Source organism: Eptatretus burgeri, chromosome 10, assembly GCF_056783735.1.
Source record: "Eptatretus burgeri isolate ZD-2024b chromosome 10, Ebu_testis_v1, whole genome shotgun sequence".
NCBI classification, from domain to species: Eukaryota; Metazoa; Chordata; class Myxini; order Myxiniformes; family Myxinidae; genus Eptatretus; species Eptatretus burgeri.
Window position 1 is genome coordinate 42230123 of NC_140970.1, and position 26144 is coordinate 42256266.

A 26144-nucleotide genomic window follows, 5' to 3' on the forward strand; every position below is an offset into this window, starting at 1 on the left:
GTCATGAAATTCTTACAGAATGGTGTTTATCAAACATTTCAAGTCCAATAATTAAATTCCAAGTGTTGTGGTCAATTATATCTGAATTATGTGTTATGTGTTATTTCAACTCACCAACAACAACAAAAAATTATTGGCTGCTCTCCAGAGCACCCTTATTCTGGACATTTCCATCTGTCTGTCTGTCTGTGAAACTTTGGTCAAGCCTCGGGACTAAACCACTCAACCGATTCCAATGAAATTTGGTAGGTGGGACCAATATTTCTGGGAATCGTGTGCTTTCGAATATGGGACCCCGGGCCCTAGCAATGCCACAGCAATGGCCCTTTAAAGTGGTCAAAAAATCGAAAAAAATATCAAAATGGAAAAGAAATATCAAAATCGAAGCTTAGTGTTCTGTGCGCAATCTATCTTGCTCCCTTCATGCCAATTTGCAGCCCTAACAAACAATATTTGTAGGAGGAGATAGGTTTTGGGCGAGTACATGTCGAACATTTCAGAAACGGTTAATTGCGAATATCTCTAAGAGAAAGAGTCTGATTTTGATGAAACTTGGGTGAAATGTGTACAATGTGGCTAGCATGTACACAAAAATGAATGGTTGCTATGCACACCTCCGTTGCTTAGCAACAGCTAAAACAAGCCAGCGGACGTAATAAAATTGATGCTTTCTGCACTCAATTGAACCTCATTCCTTGCCATCATGGACCGACACGTGGCGCTGCTCAGCTGGATCATGTCCTGATTCCTGAACAATATACAAATTACGAAAATCTCCGATACATGCATACTCTAACTTTCGCTAATTTGTACTCTGATCATCGTGCCGTGGCCATTCGATTGTCAAAGAATGAAATTGATTGAGAGCATGTACATGAATATCGGCCAGTCGCGTCGGCAAGCTTTGCATCGAGAGCGAGCAGCTATGTCGCCTACCGGCTTGTTATCAGTATTTCCGTCGATATATTTGTCCGTTTTTCTGTTGGGTCGTCGATATAGTCGAATTTTTCTTTTTTTTTTGGAGATTTGTTCTACCCTTATTATCAGTATTTAAAATGGCGATTTCAGTTAATACAATGGCGATTTCGATGAAACTTGGTTGGTAGGTTCATACCATGACCAAGTTGTGTTCAAATGTGAACCCTTGCTATGGACACCACCGTTGCCGAGCAACGGGACTTTGAATTTTTTGAAAAATCATAAAAAATTAATTTTTTCGAAAATCAAAAATCGGGCCAGGAGCGACTGTGAGCAGTACATTCAACCATATTGTCAAAAATTTCCAGCCGGATCTATGAAAACTGTCGGAGAAAATATACTTTGAATGAACCCTGCTCGAAAACAACAAAAAAACGAAGTTCGTTATATCTCAGAGACGATGAGTCAGATATACATGAAACTGGTACAGTAGGTTCATGGTATGTCCTTGTTACGTGTGAGAAAGAACCGTTGCTATGGGCCCCTCCGTTGCCTCGCAACGGCCAAAAAAACTCTAAATGTGGGGGTATTTTAACAAAAAAACAATCTGCAGCATTAACCCTTGAAGCTCGAATCATGAATTTTCTTGTGCTTAATCCTCAGGTCATTCCCCATCGAACGGGTCCATCGCGTCAGGTTCTTTTGGGTTGTCGACTACCCATATCCACCTACCGGCTTGTCTGTATGTATGTCTGTTCGGACAAGTGCTCCCTTAATACAATGGCGATTTCGATGAAACTTGGTTGGTAGGTTCATACCATGACCTAGTTGTGTACAAATGAGAAGCGTTGCTATGGACCCATCCGTTGGCTGGCAACAGACCTTTGAAATTTTCAAAAAAATCTCAAAAATTAATTTTTTCGAAAATCAAAAATCGGGCCACGAGCGAATGTGGGCAGTACATTCAGCCATATTGTCAAAAATTTCCAGCCGGATCCTATGAAAACTGTCGGAGAAGATAGACTTTGAATGAACCCTGGTCGAAAACAATAAAAAAACGAAGTTCGTTATATCTCAGAGAGTCAGATATACATGAAACTGGTAAGGCAGGTTCATGGTTTGTCCTAGTTATGTGTGAGAAAGAACTGTTGTTATGGACGCTTTTGTTGGCTAGTAACGGCTGAAAAACGACTAAATTTGACTTGATCGACTTCCCATGTCCACCTACCGGCTTGTGTATATATATATATATATATATATATATATATATATATATATATATATATATATATATATATATATATATATATATATATATGTTGTTGTTCGTCTTTCGGCTGTTCCTGTTAGGGGTCGCCACAGCCGATCATCCGTTATGATCCGCATACTGATTTGGCAGAGGTTTTACGCCGGATGCCCTTCCTGACGCAACCCTGGTCGCCTCTTACGACACAGGGATTAGGATTGGGTTTCGCCATGATTCCAGGATGCCCAACACCCTCTCATAGCGCGGCCCAGCGCAGAGCGCCCGTCCTCAAGCGATCCTCCAACCCAAGCCTCCGAGTAGCCGGATTACAGGCGCACGCCACTACGCCCGGTATGGCTTGTGTGTTTGTATATATATATATGTATATATATGTATATATATATATATATATATGTATATATATGTATATATATGTATATATATATATATATATATATATATATATATATATAAATATATATATATATATATATATATATATATATATATATATATATATATATATGTATATATATGTATATATATATATATATATATATATATATATATATATATATATATTCGGTTCTTGAATCCACATGCCTCTAAGGCAATGGCATCCATCATACAGTGGTCCCCAGACAGTTATTTCATTAATATATGTGCAGTTAGACCTTTCCCTCATGTGTCATGGGTCAAATTGGATGAACTGCGTTGTGTGGATCTCATACTTAGGTCCGATTATATCTCTATCTTCATTCCAACTATTTTCCTCTTATTCCTGAAATAAATCCAAGCAGGCATCGCACCCAGATGGCCGCTTCTGAAAACCACAGCAACATCCTCCATGATAAGAATGCGTCCTTGCGGACACCAAAGGAAGCACAACCTACACGATGGAAAAATCCTCCGCTGCAAGATACTGTATCAAAAGGGAATAGTAAAACCATACATTAAATCCCAATGCCTTAGAGGACGCAAGCGGCGTGTTCTTTTGAGCTCAAATTAAATCCAATCTTTTCCTTCAATCCGTCACACAGTACGGGGCACGAATAGTGCACCTCTTCATTCGGGTCTGCGCGCTGATTACAATGGCATGTTACCATCGCACAGTTCGGGACACGCATGGTGCACAGGTCTATTCGGGCCTGTGCATGGGTTTACAACAACATCTTACCGTCGATCTTCGCTCGCCACCGCGGCCAACGGTGCCTCCCATGGACGATGGAGGTCTTCTCGCGCCTCTGCCTCGATGCAGCTGCCACCAAGCAGATCTGTACGGCCCAGAACGCTCGGGCTGCATGGCGTACCACAGAACAAGCGCATTGACCAGCACTAACCGGGGGTGCCCGGGCAGGCATGCGGGGCCGACGTGGCCCTTGGCCAGTTGCCGGAGCATGGCCCGGTAGTTCGGTGCAAGGCGATTCATATCACGGGGTTCGGAGCGGGACAATTTTGCAGCTCCGTGGTCGTTTCCGGCTGTGCAGTGGCCGGGGCCCGATTTGGGTGATGATGCATCGCTTCGGGGCGGCAAGCTGCCCTGCACCGCCAGACCTATAAAGGACAGATTGCGAGGCCGTTCCTAGTCGTAGTCATCGTCATGGTCATCCTCATCACCTTTGCCTGGCCTTGGATCAATGTCTGCATATGCCTGCTGCTCCGCAAGTCCCGTCTGCCATTCCCCCCCTCGCTCTCGATCTTCCCCTTCTCTGGAATCTCCACTCACTCGCCGCGAACTCTACTCACCCACCTTCTCCGCCTGCCTCTTGCCGCTGGACAACCCACTCACCTGGCTCCACCTAAGTTCCCTCCTTCACGCCTGACGGTCTCGCCCTTTCTTTGGATCGGTGCAGGCGCTGCACAGACATTGTAATCAAGCAGGAGACAATGCGCCAACCCTTGAACTGGGATCGCTCAGAAGAGCATCCCCCAAAACATACTGAGTAACACGGTAGGTCAACTGTGCAAGGCATTATGAGACCGTTAGCCTCATCTCCTCTCCTTTCTTGAGATTAACTCCTCATCATCGGGTTTTGTGTGTGTGTGTGTGTGTGTGTGTGTGTGTGTGTGTGTGTGTGTGTGTGTGTGTGTGTGTGTGTGTGTGTGTGTGTGTGTGTGTGTGTGTGTGTGTGTGTGTGTGTGTGTGTGTGTGTGTGTGTGTGTGTGTGTGTGTGTCATGGCACCTGTCCTTGCTTAAGTTGAGAGTGCAGAAGAATTATATCGGGATAAGTCTGCTCTGTCTGCTTTCATAAGTTGCTTGTTTTGTTGTCGCACCACACTTTTTTCTCTCCCTGCTGACACACATCAATAAATCTATTCACTGTGCCACATACTTTTCCTCAGTTGCCTGTAATAAATCTCCCACCAACTTAGAAATGGGTTCCGTCCATCCATCCATAACATTTCGTTTCCGGAGCTTAACTACAAATCCCCTCAAGATATATTTACGAAATTTGGTACACATATCAAAAATAAATTGAACTGGTGCCTTTTGCTACTTGTCCTCATTTACTATGGCGGGGGATATCGAAGACTTTGTCTTCAACGGATGCTAGTTGTATTTTCTTTCATTGATTCTGCATGGTCCGTATCCGAGTCGAGCTGTGACTTTATTCCCAACAATCCGTTCTTTTAGCCGGTACGTTCCGTGGCAGTGTCGCTCGGCTGCATCTGATCCGGTAAGGTGATCCGGTTTGGACAAGGCTTACCGAGGGCATCCCCGTTAATTAGGTCATGTGATTATTTTTAGGTAACCGATATTAGACGGAGGACCTTAAGTCACGTGGTTGAGTTATTGGTGTTCACGCTTGGTTCGCAACCCGCCGCATCACGGAGTTATCCGTGTGCAACGTCCTGCGATTCAGGAGAGTCTGGTGGGCAACCCGAGATAGCTTCTCCCCCCCCCCCTCCCACCCCTCGTGATCTTCTCACCCGACCCCTGGGCACAATAATATATATATATATATATATATATATATATATATATATATATATATACACACAGATGTTTGGTACTAAAGAACTTTAATATGGATACAAACAAACACGACATAATAGTGACCGAAGATTTTCATGCTGCACTCTTCAGGGTAAAAAACATCGCAGCAAATGAACAAGGAAGTGAAGGCGTGTGCTTTATACACAGGTCTCAATAAGGTAGACAATGATTGGTTCAACCGTAATGACGTCACCGTTAATCCGAACGCCCATTAGTTGGCTCATCATTTTCACCTCGAGCTCCCATTGGTGCAGACCAGTACAATGCAGATATGTTCAGGATATTGATCCGAGGTCGGAGCTCGTTTCATTTACGTACGTTGGAAGCAACCCTCACCCTTACCACCGATCCAATACTATGTCATCAAAAGGTATTTGTACGATTTCTTGTCTCTTTCAGCATGGAAAGATCAAGGGAAGTACGGTAACAAATGAGAAACCCATCCCCCCCTCTCTCCAGGATGTGGTTGCAAACGTCAATCATCGACTAACTCTGCTCCAGCCAATGGGAGCTCGAGGTGAAGATGAGCCGACCAATGGGCGTTCGGATTAACCGTGACGTCATTACGGTTGAACCAATTAGTGTTTACCTTATTGAGACCTGCGTGGCCGTCGTCTTCTTCTCCTTCTCCTTCTCCTTCTCCTTCTCCTTCTCCTTCTCCTTCTCCTTCTCCTTCTCCTTCTCCTTCTCCTTCTCCTTCTCCTTCTCCTTCTCCTCCCTCTTCTTCTTCTGAGTGCAGCACAAAAAGCTTCAGTCACTATTATGTCGTGTTTGTTTGTATCCATATATACATTCAAAAAATAATGTATTTAATTAATTTAAGTCCAGTACTGTATGCTGAAATTGCACTTACCAAGAGATAACATTTTCTCATCCTTTAATTGTTATTATCTTTTTACATCTCTCTTAAAAGGGCAGAATGATAAATTGCATTGTTCGACATGAGTGATGTTCAGAAGGGGAGATGTTCCAGGTGTTTGGTAGTTTCATAACGCCGCCTAGTGGATGGCTCTGGCATTAGAATGTGGTGGACATGATCATGAGCAGCCACGTCAGACCGGAGGATGCCGGGACGTGCAACACGGATTACTTGAAGTAAAACTGGATCCGTGTCTGTTATCAGCATCTGTAACACCCCCAGCCGACGGGCCAGGACAAGCCCCTTCCCTCTGATAAGGGCGTTCCCTCTCCAGCAGACAGCACCGTCGCCGCTACTTTTCACCATGAAAAAGAAAAAAGGGCACCGATTGTATTCTTTTAAAAACCTACTTCACCTTGTGTAAAGAGAGCCTTTCGACACTCCAGCTACTTCTTTGAGAATATTTGTGTTTTTATCGTTCTCTTTCTTCTCTCACCGTTCATTTGATTATATTATCGGGGGAACTGTTCCAGCTGAGACGTGAAGGAGGAAGTACAGTGCAATCACCTCAGCGACGTCGCTATCGCTTCACTGCCAGAAGGAGAAATCTGAAAATTCGATCAACAACGCCATGAATGAAGATTTATTTAATATCCTCGGCACCCCGCACGGCGTGAGCGTGTTGAAGGAGGGATATTGCTACAAGGACCGACACGGGAACACGAAAGCTGAGGGCACGGCGTCCCTTATAACTGGCCCGTGTCCCATCGTGGTGGATACGGGTGGGCCGTGGTGCACTCAAGAGTTGGCGAACTCCCTTCGTAAGCACGGTGTGATGCACGAGAGCGTGCCCTGGGTGGTCGTTACGCACGGTCACGTGGATCATGCGGGTGGACTCGCACTCTTTCCGCGCTCGAAGATCGTCATGGGCGGCGATGTAAGCGAGGGACCAGCCTCGTTCACAGCCCACGATTTCGGCCTGGACGGGCCTCTACTGCTGACCCCGGGCGTGCAGGTGATTAGCACTCCCGGACACACCGGGGAGGACGTCAGCGTGCTGGTCAGCGGAACTCAGCACGGCACCGTGCTCTTAGCTGGAGACCTGTTCGAGAGAGAGCACGATGATCATGATGAGCCAGGACCCGATGGGACGATGCGCCCGAGCTGGCGAGCAAGCAGCCATGACCCTGACCTGCAGATAACCAACAGGGAGCGTGCCTTGATGCTCGCCGATGTTATCGTGCCTGGACATGGACCGCCGTTTTTCGTCAAAAACTCGTGATCATGGACAAGAGCTGTGCTGCTGTCGAGACCCTTTAAAAAAAAACACACACACACACACACACACACACACACACACACACACACACACACACACACACACACACACACACACACACCTGGTAACTCTTCGTTGAAAAAAAAGCCTTTGTTGATGACATTAAGTGATGAGTAAGGGGGCTTTGGTGGTGCAGGCTTGCGACTTTATAAGAGCACATTTATTCTCAATGATTATTAGTTTTCAACTTCTGAAATGTGAAGTTTCATTCCTTCAATCAACCAAACTTGAAAAAGATTCGCCTGGTAAGTTGTAACAAATGCATTTGACTGGGACATGTCATCACTACTCATTTTGACTTGCATGGTGTATTTAGAACATCTGTTTGCAGATACTGAGTCACCTTGCAACCTGTTTATTATTTCATCGTTATCATCATCATAATTATTCTTGGTTTCATTGTTATCATGTCGGATGGTGTTGTTTCAAGCAAATAAATAACACTAATTGTATGAAAATGTTGTTCCTGCTCTCAGCCTATTCCTGTTTACAAGGCAGTGTGTGAAATTCCATCTCTGTGAAGTTAGCCAAATTCCTGTGGTTGTTGAAAAGAAAATACCCCATTGAGGAATGTGATGTGGTTCGACAGCAATGATAACGGCAACATTTCTCTCTTTGTAAATTGCAATCGAAAGAGTTTACTCCATTCGGCAAAAACGATAGGCCGCCACCAATATATCTTGCTGCCAGGCTGAGCAAGTACCATCAACTCCACGTGTGCGACAAGCATAGAAAACTGGTTGCACACAAGGAAAGTGGGACACAGGAGGGGGTCATTCGGCCCATCACTCCTTTGTCATATCCACACCCATAAAGCTGGATCTAAACAAGGGAACACAGTGAGCGTATCACTGAATTCAACCACCAATTATTTTGGAGGTCCACATCGGCTAAAAGGTCAACATAAGCTGAATTTCTAAAATTGTCAATTTTTATCCAATTCACTTGACATTTGAAGAGCATTTGCCTATTTGGTCATTGAATTCAACCACCAATTATTTTTGAGGTCAAATTTGGGTCATTCCATGCCAACTCACCTAAGGGTCCCCAGGTCACCTCCTCAGATTTTGCTGGAAACATTCTTAAATGTAGATCTACATGGCTCTACCCACCATGCAAAAGATTAGCTTTCAATTCCTCATAGTTTAAAAATATCTATCTCTAGAGACCTTTGAAATTTGGCCCTAAAAATGCGAAATGTGAAAAACGCATTTTCTTCCAACTTCAGTGGCTTATAATTTTATAATGGACTCCTCCAGAAAGCTAATATGGCAAATATTTACAAAATGGCATCCAAATTTTACAATTATAGCATCAGATAGCTTCTGGGATGCATATTTCTCACTCTATAGGAAGCTAAAAATGGCTTTTTGGCCAAAACGAGCTAAAATAAGGTGAAACTATAGGAGTCCTCCTGAAAATATGGAACAACTTAGAATTTTTTTCCTCATAACACAGTGATTATAGGGTAATTATCTATCCATAGATACATTTTTGCTGGGATAATACAGTTAGGTGATGAATTATAAAAGTTTTACCATAAGCCCTTGCCTCTGAGGGCTCTAAAATGGACCAATTTTGTCCCCTGGTTTGAACATGTGGCTCGGGGTTTAGGATCTTCATTTTTTTTTTCTAAGGATTGCCTCATATAAGATGTGTCTACTGACCGAATAATTTTATCTAACGCCCATGGTTTCATAGTAAAATACATTTTTATTTACATGCACGTTTTTTAAAATTATTCACTTTTTTCATCTTCAGAAGTTTATAAATCTTAAATGGAACTATCCAGGAAAGAGTTACTGCAGAATTTTATAATTATTTACACGCACTTATTGACAGTTGTACTTCACGGGACACGGCGCCACAACTTTCACACAAATAAAGCAAGGAAAAGACCCCAGGACAGACAAGGGTAGACTGGACCTCTTGGGTCTTTATAAGCACGGAGCCGTGAAGACCGCAGAGGCTCCGAGAGACCGTGCTGGCTACCTTGCCCTGGAGACGACTCGATAGGTTCAGGTTCGGTGGCCCTGCCCGCACCCCGCTGGACTTCACCCGTGCCTTCGACGGCGACCTGGCTGGCGACTCCTCTCCGGCTCCACAACTTCCTCGACCCTCTGCAGCTCCCCGACAGACTCCGGACTTCAACGTGACTGCCCACCGACTCTCGACCTCTACAACTCAGCTCAACTCCTGACTGCACCCAGACAGACTCCACTCGACCCTCTCCTCCACACAACCACCACTCTTCCCTTTCCTTCACCCTCTACCCTCCCCTCCACACAACCACACCCCCTTCCCTTTCCTTCAGCGCGCCCTTTTATTCCCCCGGCGCCTCGCCCCTCCCTTCGCGGCGCGTGGGGGGGGGACATTCCAACAGAGATCGGCTGGATTAGTTGTTTCCCAACCGTCAATCTTGTTTACCCGTTCTGAGGGAAATTGCGGCGGGAGTAGTTTTTGTTGCCCTTTGGTGTTCGTGGAGATGTCGGCGGTTGTGGAGAAGTTGGTTGTGGTTGTTGTGGCTGGCGCTGTGGTGTGGATGGCGTGGTTGTTGAGATGCGGTTGTGGAGAAGGTGGTTGTGGTTAAGGTGGTTGCTCCAAAATAACGATAGCAAAAGAAAAATGGCTACCTCAAAGATCACAGCCCGGATGACACGAATAAATCCCTTTAAACAATGGTGGGGAAATCTATCTGAACACAGACTTAGCGATATAACTGATCTCGGGACCTTTATGGTGTTCTGCAAATTTCCACAGCCGTAACAGTATTAACTGTATTAATTGTTTTAAGTCACTGCTGTCAATTGTTTATTCATGCCGATGCATGGAGTACCGTTTCACTGAGTTTGTTTCCACATTATTAGTGATTCTCACAACTGAAAACAAAACAGCGATATAACACATTGACCTGCTTTCAAAATTTCTTGCCAAATACCTTCTCGTCTTGTTTATTGTGTGCGGGAGAGGGAGAAGGAGAAGCCAAAGGGAAGGAAATGTGATCTCGCCCCTGTGTAAATTGCTTAGCGTGCCTGAAGCTCAGTGCCACCATTGGCATTGTGTTTCCGAATTCCACATTCCGGACCGACTTGGTCGTGTGTATTTGCCACTCCCTGAATAACCTTGGGTTGTGCCACCAAACCTCGTTGGTGTTCCCGGCTGAACTTCCTCCCGGTTGGAGAAGAGCAAGAAAATTATCTCAATCCTTTCTGTTCATGCACAATTGGGATGAATTTAGAGCCAAAGTATTGCTAAACTACAGATTTGTTTTCCCATTAATTTTCCAATTCATGTTCAAAATGTAACATTCAATGGAAATTAAGTTTTTCCTTGATCATAAACTGATAGTCCGGGAGCCAACCTGTGTACGAGGCTGTTTTAGGGTTGGACCTTTCAGCCTCTGCTATAAAATTTTACACCCCCAGGATGTTTAGATATATGTTTGCAGTTCATGAAAACCAATGTTGGCAATTCATAAGCTCTTGCGAAAAATTTTGGCGGCCGTTTTTGTTTGAGGAAGATTTGAAAAATTTGATAAAACAGCAATTGTCAATAAAATTTCTAAAAAAATTTAAAAATCACATTCATGAAAAATAAATGTGAACTAAATGTAAGAATTCAATCAGTGCATTGTAAAATGACAAAAAAAAATTGCCTTTGTGAAAGTAAACCTCGTAAAAGTACATAATTTTGTGAAAAATGCCTTAAAAATAACGTTTTTTGAAGATGGCCTTTAGAACTTTTCTTATCATAGGCAGATGCTGCATTAGAATACTAATTTCTCTTAATGTGATATGAACATGGTATCCATGGCTAATTAAAACAGCAAATTTGATTGAGTTCTATCAATTTTTAAAGAGAAAATTAACATTTTTGTCAACCAAAGTTACCCCTACCCCCAAAATCCTCTTACTCTATTGAACACAGTTCGGTTAAGGTTTGCTGGATCCAGGTTGGGTACTTCACAGTTCACTCTTCCAAAGGAAAATTCAATGGTGTTTGGAGTGACATGGCCCTGGAGCAGACATACAACAATGAAGGGAAGACATCTCTGTTCAAACGCATATCTCAGGCACCAGCTGCTCGAGATAAATATGTGAAAACAGCACCATTTCTCACAGCTGTATCAGAGAACATAAAGTCTATGGCTAATCTAGGCCAACAGGAATCTACTCATCATGGAGAAACACAGAAGCAGGCAACAGAAGAACATATGCATGTTGAGGAGATCAAGAAAGTGATATGCCAGCAGATGATAAACCCATTCCAGTGTAACAACCAAGTGGTTCTGCTCAATAGAGCAACTAGTGAGAAGGCTGCTTCAAAAGACTTGGTCCATGCTCAAGCTAAGGGCATGGAAGCCATTATGAAAGCAGAAGAGGTGGTCTCTATTAAGATTGAACCACTGAAGCTGGTAACTTTCTCCTCACAGAAGAAATCAAAACCATCAAGGAAACAGAGTTTAATCAGGATCTATCAAGATGAGACTGCAACTACACGTGTGCTGTGTTTCTATCGAGATGCCGACCCAGTCACAAGACAGATTGCATTTTCCCATGAGTGGACAGACTATCCATCATCCCTGTTTGAGGTTGATCCACGCTTAGCACAGGGGGTTGTAATGCGCAAAGGCAACGAGTCTGATTTCGTGGCAGTGCTAATTGCTGAAGCTGAGCAGGATGTTGTTTTACAGCTGCCATCATTACCACAGAGTGACCTATACACAGTTTATCTGGTAGACACAATGGCATTTGTAAATAAATACCAAAAAATGGGTGCGAAAACATTTGGTGAACTTCCCCAGCTGTATCTTCACAAGCAGGTGTATCCTGCAGTTGAAACCTGAAATGTGCAACTGTGTCAACATCATTGGTGATCAGTATGATTTTGATGATAGCCATACTTTGAAGGGTGATGAGCAGCAGAGGAGAAACCAGACAGACCAGGCAAGACAATTCTCACCATCCAAGAGTCTAGAAATTCCGGACTGGAATTTATTCATGAAGAATCCAAGAAATAAAGGAAATCTTCAGAACTTCATTGGCACTTCCCTTTGTGAGAGTCCTGAAGCTATTCCGGATGGAGTGACCATCATTCTTGGTAGTATGATGGAAAACAAAGGTCACACTCTTTCCATCACATCAGCATCAAGTTCAGTTCTGGACTTACCTTGTGAAGAACATGAAGAGGCAGACACAAGGATTATTGCTCATCTTGCATATTGTGTGGAATATCTTGATCACCATCGAGCTGTTGTGCATGCAACAGATACAGACATAATTATGCTGTGTATATATCACTTCTGCTGCTTGAACACATTGCAAGAACTCTGGATACAACGGCAGAATCAATACCTACCTATTCATGAGCTGGTAGAAGTGTTGAGCAAGAAGTACCAGAAAATCCTCTTGATGTCGCAGCTACACTTATGTGCACATATGTGTTGTGTGGATGTGACACAGTGAGCTACCCATTCAGAAGGGGAAAAGAAGAGGTCAGGTCAGGTATGGGAGCATGTGCCAGAACAGCGCGTCGCTGCGTCCACTTTCCGCCGGTACTCCAGGGGCCTCCGTCTGGCCATCCCCCAGGCAGATGCCAGGCCCATCCCCATCTCCTTGAGATGATGGTCAACCTGCTGCAACCATGAGGCACGTGGTCGGCCCACTGGCCTCCCACTCATGAGACTCCCTCGCTGAGAGAATCTGGTGAGCAGGATCAGCGTCAGGAAAACGAGCCACATGTCCATACAGCCGCAGCTGACGCTCACGGACTATGCAGGTAACAAATCTCATCCGAGTCTCTCTCAGCAACCGCTCGTTGGACACAAAATCCGACCAGCGATAGCCAAGGATTCTCCGAAGAGACCTGGTACCAAAGGAATTAAGTCTCCGTCTCAGATCCTTGGTCAAAGTCCAAGTCTCGCACCCATAGAGCAAGACTGGAAGTACAAAGGACCTGAAGACTCAGACTTTCGTCCTCCCGCACAGGTACCGGCAGCGCCACACCCCATGATCCAGTGAATCCATGACTCCCCAGACCCGACCCAGACGTCTATTGACCTCCGGCTCACAACCTGCGGAGACATGAATATCACTGCCAAGGTAAGTGAATCTCTCCACGACCTCAACATCCTCACCACAAACAGACACAGACAGGACAGCAGCATCCAAGATGTCACCGAAAGCCTGGATCTTAGTTTTGACCCAAGAAATCCGTAATCCCAACGGCTCCGACTCCTCATTCAGCACCTCGAGGGCCCCCAAGAGGATGTCTAAAGTCTCCGCAAAGATGACTGCATCATCTGCAAAATCAAGGTCTGAGATCTTGACATTGCCAAACGATGCACCGCAACTTGATCTCTCCGACATCCTCCCTAGAATCCAGTCCATACAAGTGCTGAAAAGTGTGGGGGCAAGTACACATCCCTGACGAACTCCAGTAACAACTGGAAATAAGTCAGAGATGGTACCACCACACTTCACAGCACTCTCAGTACCAGAGTAGAGTTCAGACATCAGATCGATCAGTTTCGGTGGCACCCCACGAAGACCAAGAATCCTCCAGAGGACATCCCGATTCACTGAATCGAACGCTTTACAGAGATCAACATAGGCTGCAAGCAGCCCCTGCCGAAACTCTCGTCTGTGTTCGGTGAGGACACGAAGTGCAAGGATACGGTCAATCATTGACCTCTTTGGTGTAAAGCCTGACTGCTCTGGACGCTGGTGCTCAAGCAGATGGTGGCAAACCCTATCAAGAATTATCCGAGCAAAGACCTTGCCCGGCACTGAGAGCAGCGTCACCCCTCGGTAGTTTTTGCAGTCTTGGCGATCACCCTTCCCTTTCCAGAGAGGGACAACAAGGCCCCTTTTCCAGTCAGTTGGGATGATGCCTGTGTTCCTGTGAAAAGAAGAGCGGCACAGGTTTCTCTGGGACTGATAGGAAACCTTCCCCACCTTGTTGATTTTGGAAGAGATAGTGAAATGGCAGCAACAGAATGTGTCATTGATGAGGCCAGAGTATACTGGACTGCTCTGCATGGCCAAAAAGGGTTCAGCTGTTTGGATACCCTCAGGCAGCATATGTTTGTCTCTTCAAAATTAGACCTTAGGTCACTGCCAGCAACAGAAGATGCGTTTTACTTCCTTGTTTTAAGAGCATTGTATCAATTGCTTCTGTATAGACGTGCACATCTCAGTGACCGAGCACTTCCCCCAGCCACAACATTTGGCAGAACCCTTATCAATGGAAAACTGGTCCCAATTCTCATGTCTAAGCCAGCCAAGCCAAACATAGACAAAACGGTGTCTTGCATGTGCAAATTATCCAAATGTCTGAAACGATGTTCATGCAAAAAGGCTGCTGTGCCTTGCTGAGTGACATGCATATGCCTTGGTCAGAGAGGTTCATGTGGTGGAGTTGTTTCAGAGAGTGACTCTTCCTCTGAAGAGGATGTTTCATGTCACAATATTGTGTTAATCCATTTCTAATTTTATCTTCCTTAAAACCATGGCATGTAAAAGTATGTTCTTGTTCCTGACCCCATTGATAGTCAAGCATTTCTGAGTTACATAAATCTTTTGTTGTTTGACATATAACCTTGTCAATTGAAGGTAGGTTAAATCTACACCAATTGTGATATAGGAAATGAACTCCTCTTTAATATGAGGGGTCATTTGTGTATATAGGTTTAGTGGTTATGATTTTAGGACAATATGAATTACCCCTACCCCCATCCTACATCTTCGCTTTTGCCAACATTTTGTTATCAGAGGGGGCTCGCAAAAGTGCTGACTGTGTTGTTGCGCAAGAGTTTCACCATTGCCAACATTGGTTTTCATATACTCAAAGGGTGTCTCTTTATGAAAATCAACACAAAAATTTTATAGCAGACCGGGCAATTTTTTTTTAATTTTGATCGGTTGGCTCCCGGACTATGACGTTTGTGGACAAACAGGACTTTTCACTTCACGTATGCATGGTAAAATCAACAACGGTACAACCATATCCGTACCTGTCATTCTCTGTCAAATTCAGTCACTTCACCCTCAGGGTGTTACGGTCTCCAGTCAACACAATTCACTCAGCCCTTGTCTTGCTTTGCATTGCTCTCTGTGGAGACTTCATCTTCATCTGGGAGTGCTGCAAGTTCTCCAACGGTGAGCACTCAAGGGAACATTCAGACGGCATGAGTTGGCACCCATTGACTGGGTTCATTGTAATCCTCGAGGATGATGCTGCCATAACCCCGTAAGTAAGCAGGTGATGATACATCGCCGCTCACCCAGTTACCATGAGGAGGAGGGGATGCACTAAAACCAGGACACACCACACCACAAAAAAAACAAAACCGAAAATATATAGATCGTGCAACACAAAACACACACACACACACACACACACACACACACACACACACACACACACACACACACACACACACACACACACACACACACACACACACACACACACACACACACACACACACGAGGTGGATACTTTGAGACCTGGGCCCAGTTGGGATAACTTCACCACTGGATAAGAGCTATCCTGCACTTTAAATTCTTATCCACTGGTTAACTATGAAAAGGATAAATGACGGTTGGATAGCTATCCACTGGATAATGTGTGGATGGACTTTTGATTGGGAGATGGCAATGTTCCACAATGCAATGGTCTGTTTCGTCCGCTTGCAAAAGTCATGGCCACTGAAGTTAAGCATACCAGAAAGAGGAAGACAAAATTTAGGTCCACCAAACAGGATATATGCTGTGTCTGGTGACACGAGAGCATGGAAGATCGGCAATACCTACCGTATCAACATATAGCGTGTGCCGATACCACATGATATTGCCGTGATCAGAAAGAATGTTGTTCACTACAGGTTCGCACCACAGGTTTATTTGCTGGAATGATGACGTAATTAAGCATGTCAATTGATTATGAGAGTGCCATTAATGATATGTATATGATATGTCGTGCTGAAATATTTCTATCCAAATAAAACATAAGTAGACCAACAAGATGATGACCTCATCTAGGTAATTCCTTTATGATGGATGCTCTGTGAAAGCGGGAAGCAAGTCAGCAATTGTTTTACAACAGTTTCCGGCTTTGAAGAACCTCAGATTATTTAACTACTACAAAAGAGCAATTCTGTGTTTAAATTTCTAATCTGAGGGATAACGAACCAAAGTATAATCCATGGTTTTCAAAGGCTGGATAAGGGTGGGATAGTTATCCACAGGATGACAGCTGGATAAGGCATGGTTAAAGCTTTGATTGACAAATGATATCCCACAATGCATTGCTCTGTCTTGTCGGCTTGCAAAATAGTCATGGCGGGTGAAGACTGAAGACAGTCATGCCAGAAAGAGGAAGGGAAATTTTACAATAACCAAACGGGATATGCTGTGGCGGGGGGGGGGGTAGAGGGGGGACAGAAGATCATATTAAGGTCATTATTAATAAATACCACACATTGTCACTTCATTGAAAATACGAAGAGAGGGGGAGAGAGAGGAGGGAGGGGAGGGGTAAGAGAGGGGGGCAGACAGAGAAGGTGGGGATGGGGAGAGAGAGGCAAGGGGGAGAGGAGGGAGAAGCGGGCAGGATGAAAGAGAAAGAAAGGGAGAGAGCAAATAAGGCAAAAGCTTACCTTGCTGTGATACTTAACCCCCCGGGGATCTTTTACTGGTCGAGGGTTAAACATGACCACCACCGCCGCGCCTCAACACAGAGTGCCATTTCCTGTGTGTTTTGTATTTTACGGCGATGGTCCCGCTTCACACAGGGGCGACAAAGGTTTCATTGGCTTGAAATGTATCTTCCTCAACCAGATAGTGTGGACAGTTGACTGAAGTATCACACAACTACTGGGAAATTGCAGGAAGAGGATGGCAGGATGTCGTCATTGTTGTCGTCTTCTTGCTTCTCATCTTCTTGCTTCTCGTCTTCTTTCTTCCTCTTGAGGAGCTTCAGCTGCTCTTGATGCAGCCATTCCTGTTGAGTTTGCTGAGGCGGGCAGAGTGAGGAAGGGGAGAGGGCAGAGTGAGGAAGGGGAGGAGGGCAGAGTGAGGAAGGGGAGGAGGGCAGAGTGAGGAAGGGGAGGATGGCAGATTGAGGAAGGGGATGAGGGCAGAGTGAGGAAGGGAAGGAGGGCAGAGTGAGGAAGGGGAGAAGGGCAGAGTGGGGAAGGGCAGAAGGGCTGAGTGGGGAAGGGGAGGAGGGCAGAGTGGGGAAGGGGAGAAGGGCACAGTGGGGAAGGGGAGGAGGGCAGAGTGAGGAAGGGGAGGATGGCAGATTGAGGAAGGGGAGGAGGGAAGAGTGAGGAAGGGAAGGAGTGCAGAGTGAGGAAGGGGAGAAGGGCACAGTGGGGAAGGGCAGAAGGGCTGAGTGGGGAAGGGGAGGAGGGCACAGTGGGGAAGGGGAGGAGGGCAGAGTGAGGAAGGGGAGGAAGGCAGAGTGAGGAAAGGGATACAAGGATACAAGGAAATCAAACACAGGTGGAGGCCATTCAGACCATCATGCCTGCACAAACACAATACTAATTTATCTACACAAGAAGTTTTTGAATTATTTTTCGTTTTCTTCTTCCCCTCAGGGGAGGGGGCATGGGCTTGGTTAAAAACATACAACATCAACCACACAACACTCCTTGACAAGACCCCCACTAACAGCACTCAGTACACATGCACACAATTACCCATCAATGCTCAAACTACCTTAAAGCCCTGTCAACATCCCAATACCACTCCCTCTCCATAACGTCCAGGTGCCGATCTCATTCTAATTTAAACTACTCTTCTTCTTCTGCTGCCTCGACCTTTCCAGGGAGGCCATTCCATGCATTAACTATTCTCTGAGTAAAAGTCTCCTGCCTTTCTGCCGTCTTAACTCTCTTCTTCTTTACTCTCAGACTTTGGCCCCTGGTCCTATCACAATCTACTCTGTTGAATAATTCATCTGCACTTTTTTTATCTGTATCTTTTATTATCTTAAACATCTCCATCATATCTCCTTGTAACCACCTCCTTTCTTGCGAAAATAGCCCTGTCTCCTTCAGTCGCTTCTCAGAGCTGAGTCCAGCTGGACCTCGGATCAATCTAGTCGCCCTGCACTGAACCCTCTTTGTGGCATCTATGTCCTTTCCTGAGTTGTGGTGACCAAAACTGCACACAACATTCGAGATGTGGCCTCACTAAATTCCTGAACAAAGTGAACACCACCTCTTTTGATATGTAAATGATCCCCCTCCGAATACAGCCTAAAACCATATTTGCTTTACCGAGAGCTTCCTGGCATTGTGCTCCCTCTATTTTCATGATTCTTCACCATCCCCAACACCTTACACTTAAATTCCATCTGCCAATTTTTTGCCCAAGCTATGCAAGTATCAATACTTTCCTGAAGCGGATCACCTGACCTCCTCTGCTATCCACCTGACCTCCAAGCCTGCACCCGCTGCACCGTCACCACCGCCTGCCCCCGTTGCACCGTCACCACCGCCTGCCCCCGCTGCACTGTCACCACCGCCTGCCCCCGCTGCACCGTCACCACTTCCAATATCCTCAGCAACCTCACTTCCAATATCCTCAGCAACCTCACTCCACAACCCTCACAAACTATTAATCGACAAATTTCTCACATTCTGCGACTTGTTGCAAATAATTATCGATGCGTTCTTTCAACATAGTAATAACCATCCTCAAGTGGGCAATTTCCTCACACTTCCTTCAACCAAAAGAACCCTCTGATTCCCCCCTTTTTTTTTTACGTACTACTACATTTTACGTACTCCTCTTCCTTTCTCCTTCGGTCTCTAATTATAACCTTTTTATCCCCATATTACCAAGGCCCCAACTGACAACACCAAACTTAACACGAGGCCTCCCCTGCTTCTTTCAATAAACTAACTTAACTACCCACTAAAACCGTTTTGAACATGAAAAATATAAGTGCAATTCCACAGCCCCTGATACAAATCTCAATCACAAAACGTTTTTGAAGGACTGGAAACTTAGCTTTTGAAGGACCGGAAGGAGAGCTCGCCACCCAGCCGTCCATGTGCGCCGATCTCCCAATCGGAAGTCATGTCAAAGAGGGGGGAGGGGAGAGTGAGAAAGGGGAGGTAGAGAGTAATGCCTCACCACACATCACTATACACTCCAAGAGAGAGAGAGAGAGAGAGAGAGAGAGAGAGATAGAGAGAGAGAGACCAAGAGAGAGAGAGAGAGAGAGAGAGAGAGAGAGAGAGAGAGAGAGAGAGAGACAAACAAAATGAGAAAGGTGAGGGGGAATGAGAATTAGCAAAGAGAATATGTTATGCTTTATGACTGACCTTGCACACACACACACACACGCACAAGTGCTGGGACGATATCAGAATCGGCATTCGGCGTATGAGTGCCAATTACAAACTACAGTATTGACCTGTATACAACCCCAAAATCTTGAGTAGCTTTCACCCTTGTTTAGGGCATTGCATTTCAATAAAACATTATGAAAACAACATTGCATTATAGACGTTTCAGGGAGAATGATGTGCATAAACATTGATTTTGAATCAACATCTGGTAATAGTCGTGCGACGGGTAGAAAAAATTTTGCTTTGTAATTTGGAAAACATGTTGATATGGCAAACGGATTGGAAATCGGGTGTTTGCAAATATATTTTGCTTTGAAACATACAAAGAGAAACAACATAACCTTTCTAAAGCACACCCAATTTGATTTACTTACTGGATGAATGATTGTTCGGAACCCAGGAATCCTCTGTTTGTATAAAATTTGCTTTTCACACAAGGTAATGATGAAACACTTCATGTTATATCCGTCAATAGGGTAATCTCAGTTGCAAACACAACTGAGGGTAATCCCAGTTCTTATCATAAAGCTCGGAACAAGTGGGTATCTACCCGCAGGAGAGCCAGAAAACATCTTTCTCAGCTCGTCTGAACATTCAAACCTCTCTCCCTCCTCAAAATCCTGGTGGCATCTAATCGAATCTGTTTCTGGTGTATGTTCCCCCTCCATCCCCTCCCTTACCTCAAATGGCCGCACTGCTGATACCGCACGTGAAAAGGCTGAATGCCTAAACTCGGTGTTTGCAGCTAAATCTTGTGTCCAAAACCCATTGCTTTCTTGAGCCACCAAACCCAGTCGCACCCAACTGTCTCTGGACTCTGTGTCCTTTTCTCCTGACAAGTTGGAGAGCTTGCTGCCAAACCTCGACTCAGATTCTGCAACCGGTCCAGACGAAATCAGCCCACGTGTCCTAAAAACCTGCTCTTCTGCTCTTACTCACCCAATCTCTGTTCTATTCACCCTCTTATTTGCTCAAGGTCATCTGCCATCTGCTTGGAAATCAGCAAACATTACTGCCCTGCATAAAAAGGTGCAAAAACAGATCCCTGAAACGACAGACCAATCACCCTTCTCCCAATCATCAGCAAGGTTCTGGAATCCATCATCACTTCAGACATTAAATCGTTCCTCTTCTCCAATGGTTTGATTTCCGATCTTCAATTTGGTTTCAGACCAGGTCACTCTACCCTGGATATGTTGCTTCTGCTCTGTCAACAATGAATGGAGGTCCTCCCCCCCCCCCACTCCAGCCATGAAATCCGAGCCGTATCCCTGGACATATCACGTGCTTTGGACACGGTCTAGCACGCTGCCCTGATCACCAAACTCTCTTCCTATGTTATCCAAGGCAATCTCCACTCATGGCTTGCAGACTTCCTCTCCTGTCGCAATCACCATGTGCCCTCAATGGAGTTCTTTCATCCCCTCTTCCTGTCCAGGCTGGAGTTCCTCAAGGTAGCGTTCTGGGCCCTGTTCTTTTTCTGGTTTTCATCAATGATCTCCCCGACTCTCTGGAAAATCCTCTGTCTCTCTTTGCTGATGACTCCACCCTCTGCCGTACCATCTGTCATCCCTCAGACCGGCAAGCAGCAGCTTCTTCGCTCACTGCAGATCTGGGTAAAATCACAAACTGGTCCAACACGTGGAACATGTCTTTCAATCCGGACAAATCTCACACTCTCACAATGTCTCTCTGAAAGGACCGTTTAGGAAACGCCCCCCATCCACTTTCTCAACAATTATCTGGAAGAAGTCCTATCTTTCAAGCTTCTGGGTCTCACTATCTGCCATAACCTTTCCTGGGAAAGCCACATACCAACCTGGCCTCCAAAGCCAGTCGCCGACTGGGAATCCTCCATCGTGCAAAGTCCTTCCTCGGTCCACCTGAGCTCCTGACACTTACAAAGCTTTTGTCCGCAGCGTGATGGAGTACTGCTCTCCCCTCTGGGCTGGTGCTCCTGTCAAACACCTTTCTCGGCTTCACGCTGTGGAAACCAAGGCATTTCGGATCATTGGCATCTCCTGCAATGAGGCCGAGTCTTTGGGCCTCTCACTCTCTCACCGCAGGCTGATCGGTGATCTTTCTGTCTTCTACCGTCTCCTCTCCAGCCTCGCCCCCCTGCTCTCTCTCTGTGATTTGTCCCCACCACATTTCCGCAGGGCGCTCAAGGTCCGCCAACAACCCCCTTCTGATAAAACTACCAAAATCATGAATCGCTGCTCACCTTCAAGCTTTCATTCCTCTTTTTCCCCACCTTTGGAATAAACTCCCTCACACCATTCAATCCCATTCTTCCCTCCAGGCCTTCAAAACAGCTGTTCACCACCACCACCATTAAACATCCCCCATCCAAATCCTCGATCTTTTCTACCCCTGATAATCCACCCAAGCTCACCTCCTTCAAATTCCCTGCTTTCCTTCCTGAATGTCCCTGTAATGTCCATCTTGTATACCCCATGTTCCCCGCCCCATCCCTCTCCCTTCCACAGATCTCCTAATGTCTCTGCTCCCCACTGTTCTGTCCTTCCCACTCCCTCCCCCTTTGCTGTGCGTTGTGTGTTAGCTCTCATACGAGCCTCGACAAGGTATACAATTTTTTTTTTTAAAAACCTTATCGAATGAGCACACAGTCGCTCATCATTCAGATAATAATGACAGGATGCTGTGCCATTCCATGCACCAATCGAAGAGAGAAGGGATTTTAGGGAATGAGAGAAGGGAAAATGTATCGATTCACAAATTCAATACGAAGTTCCGCATGGATAAAGTACACAAAAAGGAGAACCACAAAGGCTTACGTTTAAATATAGTCATTTAAATGTGGAATTAAAGCGAAAAATTAACGAAATTCAATTCCCACAGAGACCAATCAATGCCTTGATCAGTCAAACCAACATGATGGAATGTGGAACACGAGGTTTGATTCGATGTTGGAAGTTTTTTTTTTTTATTATTGTGATCGGAATTTTATAATATGTTTATATTAATCTTTTACAAAGAAAGTAGATCACTCATAAGGTTGAAAAAACAAACTGCGTTTGTAATTGCCGAAAAAGAAGAACCACTGTATCGCCATGGCTTCTTTGCAAAACAGCTTTGATCCTGCTGGTTCATTATTTTTGTTGTGCTCTCTGAAGTTCCACTTTCTGCACATCCCTTAATCTTTTCTTCACTCAATATAATCGTCCAAATAGAAGAAAGAGTTAAGTTTAATGCTTTGCTGAAATAAATACACTTAGTTATTTTTTTTTTTAAGTAAAAAAATAAAATAAAAATCGCAAATTTCTTCAAATTTCCACATTTCAACACTTATTTAGTCCACGAGATGTGATTCTCAAATCTGATATTTGATATTATGTACTTTAAATCAATCCGTGAGGGTAGATTGCGTTTACATGATAAAACGCCGAATTAAGACCCATGCGAGGCGAATTGGGGCTGACCAAGGACAAACCTTTCATGGAGGTGAGCTGTTAATTATCTTCAAAAAGGGGTTTTAATTAACCCAAACCCCAAATTTTCACTCATGCACTCCCTTGGAGCTCCTTTGTATCCATGCAAAGTTTCAGGCTGCTCTCGGCTTGATGGTGTTGGAGTTATGGAGGACACACACACACACACACACACACACACACACACACACACACACACACACACACACACACACACACACACACACACACACACACACACACTTTGGGATGAGACTCAAAAAAGAAAAGAAGATAAACAAGTGACTGCATCAGAAGCAAGATAGTTTATACAGGTAGTGATATATTGATCGCATCATGATTCCAGTCAAAAATGATCTAAGACAATCTACAACATCAACAAAGGTGTTGGTGTTTGAGCTGTTGTGGTGGATGTGATCCAGCAGTGAAACCCAGTCTGTGGTGGGCACTTTCACAAGCTGTGAAAATCCTTTTGAGGGCATGAACCCGAGTAATTTTGATTGGATGGTGGCTGATAACGGATGATCATCATTAAATGTCACACACAATTACAGGTGGGGTCGTTTTATGCAGAATTCTCGAGAGGTAATCATCAAAGTCTGACAAGAAGGTTGTCATTGAAAGTTGTAGACGGAAGGAGACAGCATCAACACACATCCTTAGATTAGAATGTGTGGTTGTTGGAAGAGCCTTGACTTTGAGTGCAGAAGAGAGTGAGATGTCTGTGCTTTCAGGAAGTCGTGATGTACGACATGACAGCACGACTCCACCATTGGATGGGAAAATATAGGCTGCCATTTAAAAATCATTCTAACTCACCAAGTGATGGTTCTTCATTCCCACTTGGTTCGTGATAAATAACAGTTACAGGTACACGTAAAGATAATGGTGATTTTCGTGTGCAATAGTTGCATGAAGACATCGACCGTATAATTGAGGCTTCCATGGTGACAGAATGAAGGACGAAGACGGCAGAAGAAGAAATAAATCATCCAGATTCATTTTAGAATCCCTCCTTAACAGTTCTGCACTCCACAAGAGTGAGGTGTGTGTGTGTGTGTGTGTGTGTGTGTGTGTTTTTTTTTTTTTGAGGTCAGCCAAGGTAAAAAGGTCAACAACTGCAGTGCTATTTCTAAAATACTCAATTTTCATCCGATTGACTTGAAATTTGAACACGATTTGCAGATTTTTGAATTGAATTCAACCACCAATTATTTTTAAGGTCAAATTTGTTTTCAGGATATTGCAAGTGTCAAGCTCTGCACGACGTCTTTGTTTATCTGTTTGTGTTTGTTGGACGTCTATGCACTCCTAAACATCTGCACAGAACGAGTTGAAAACTTTTGGTTGTACTCGGAGTGTGTGCAGGAAAGCTGTAGCAGATAAAAAAAAAATCATAGTCCTCGGGGTTCATTCAGGTTAGGGGGTGGACACAAATTCTCTCTCCGTAAATGTATATCGTGTCAATCAACATGACAAGTTGTATGACATGACAAGACAAGACACGAATAACTACAAGGGCACTTGGTAGAGCACATACCTCCGCCAGGCTGATTAGTTTACATTTTGGACCCCACTGAAAGGTCGGATCTGAATCTGGACCTGAACTAAAATTTAATCAGCTTGTTCTTGTCACGTAACCAACTTGTACACCAAGTTTTGTCATAACTCGTCCATAATCTTCACCAAAATTGAATAATATCTTCCTTGTTACAAACCCAACTGACCAACCAAGTTTCATCCCAATCCATGCACAACTTTTTCAGATATCCTGAAACATGTCGTTTTTGTCCCAATCTCTCAATGGTGAAAAATCACTTAAAAAAATTCTCGGATCAAGATGTGGATCCTGATCTTCACCAAAATCTAATTTTGTGGTGTCACATATCCAAGCTCTCCAACAAATTTCATCCAAATCTGTGCACAACTTTTTGAGATATGTTGTTCACAAACAAACAGACAGACAGGGGAGAAAACAACAAAATCTCCAACCGCCTTCAATGGCAGAGGGAAATATTGTGTTCTAAAGTAAAACCTGATTCGAAAATGATTTGAAGGTTCAGTAAAGAGAGTAGTTTTCAATCTTTTGATGAGACTGACCGACAAAGGTTGTTTATTTTATATCGGCTGGTAACGGAAGTATTGTTGTTGGGTTGTTGCGATTGTGCTGCTCTACCTTATTTCCCTGTAGTTAATGCTGCTGCAGGTTTTCTTGGCGTGTCTGTTGCTTCTGTTGCTTCTCTCACTCGAACGGAATCTGTGAACGTGGCTCCTGCTGGGGTTGCTGTTTTCTTTGCTCCAATCGCTGCACCCGAAATGCACAGTTGGTACATTGCTTTTATGATTGTTATTTTTAAAAACGACTGCTTCCCAGCAGTTGTCTTTATCTTGCAAATCCGTCATCAACAGCATGACATGCAAGTCATTGAAACACATCAGCACAAATTAAGGGAAACATATTAAAATGATTCAAAATAATCTCGTAAGACTTCGAAAATAAAACAGCAGGTGCTAACTTCAGATCTTGTTCTTAATCACCTCCTCTTCTTCTTCCTCTTCTTCTTAATTTTCTTCTTTCTTCTGGCACAACTTCGATATGGTGTGATTTTCGTCATTGCGTTTCTTCATAAGTGTCCTCTCGTATCTACCAACGGCACTTTGGTCACTCGACCTCTTGCCATGGAATCCAATTTTTTTCTTGGACTTAAAACTATGAAAAAGAAAAGAATGGTGGATGTTATTAAAGAGAAAGGGTTTGTATGTATTGAATAATTTTTAAAGGGGTGGGGTTGGGGAGGGATATTAACCCCTCCCTGAGGATGGGTTCTTCACTGGTAAATAAATATAGTGTTATAAAGTAAAACCAAATTTGAAAATGATTCGAAGGTTTAGATTAGAGTTGATTTCAAGCTTTTGACAACTGACTGACAAGGTTGAATTTAATGTCATTGGTAACACTCGT

General features: G+C 44.4%; 3 protein-coding genes across 8 annotated transcripts in view; 1 reads left to right on the forward strand and 2 right to left on the reverse strand.

Moving 5' to 3' along the window:
* LOC147018401 (solute carrier family 23 member 1-like) overlaps nucleotides 1-6152 on the reverse strand; it is a 203798-nt gene extending 197646 nt beyond the window's left edge. For all 5 annotated transcript variants that reach the window (XM_085898009.1, XM_085898010.1, XM_085898007.1 and 2 more), the window contains exons 1-2: nucleotides 6016-6152; nucleotides 5752-5891 (exon numbers count right to left, since the gene is read on the reverse strand). In XM_085898009.1, the coding sequence (XP_085754135.1) occupies nucleotides 5752-5891; nucleotides 6016-6028 (153 nt within the window). In that variant the 5' untranslated portion in view covers nucleotides 6029-6152. The remainder of the gene's footprint in view (nucleotides 1-5751; nucleotides 5892-6015) is intronic.
* A 500-nt stretch (nucleotides 6153-6652) lies between these two features.
* Nucleotides 6653-7720, forward strand: MBLAC1 (metallo-beta-lactamase domain containing 1). Its single transcript, XM_085898028.1, has one exon. The coding sequence runs from the start codon at nucleotides 6653-6655 to the stop codon at nucleotides 7301-7303; it is 651 nt and encodes a 216-aa protein (XP_085754154.1). The 3' UTR covers nucleotides 7304-7720.
* The window catches only part of LOC147018407 (uncharacterized), a 39627-nt gene continuing 20680 nt past the window's right edge, over nucleotides 7198-26144 (reverse strand). The window contains exons 16-20 of one of the 2 annotated variants that reach the window (XM_085898017.1): nucleotides 25721-25892; nucleotides 25359-25487; nucleotides 17022-19521; nucleotides 15375-15672; nucleotides 7198-7335 (exon numbers count right to left, since the gene is read on the reverse strand). In XM_085898017.1, the coding sequence (XP_085754143.1) occupies nucleotides 25887-25892 (6 nt within the window). In that variant the 3' untranslated portion in view covers nucleotides 7198-7335; nucleotides 15375-15672; nucleotides 17022-19521; nucleotides 25359-25487; nucleotides 25721-25886. Of the gene's footprint in view, nucleotides 7336-15374; nucleotides 15673-15723; nucleotides 16775-17021; nucleotides 19522-25358; nucleotides 25488-25720; nucleotides 25893-26144 lie in introns of those variants that run through there. The other variant, XM_085898018.1, reaches the window with a different exon arrangement.

Bases quoted from the DNA above. Each gene is read 5' to 3' on its own strand.
- MBLAC1 (XM_085898028.1), top strand. From the start codon at position 6,653: ATGAATGAAGATTTATTTAATATCCTCGGCACCCCGCACGGCGTGAGC.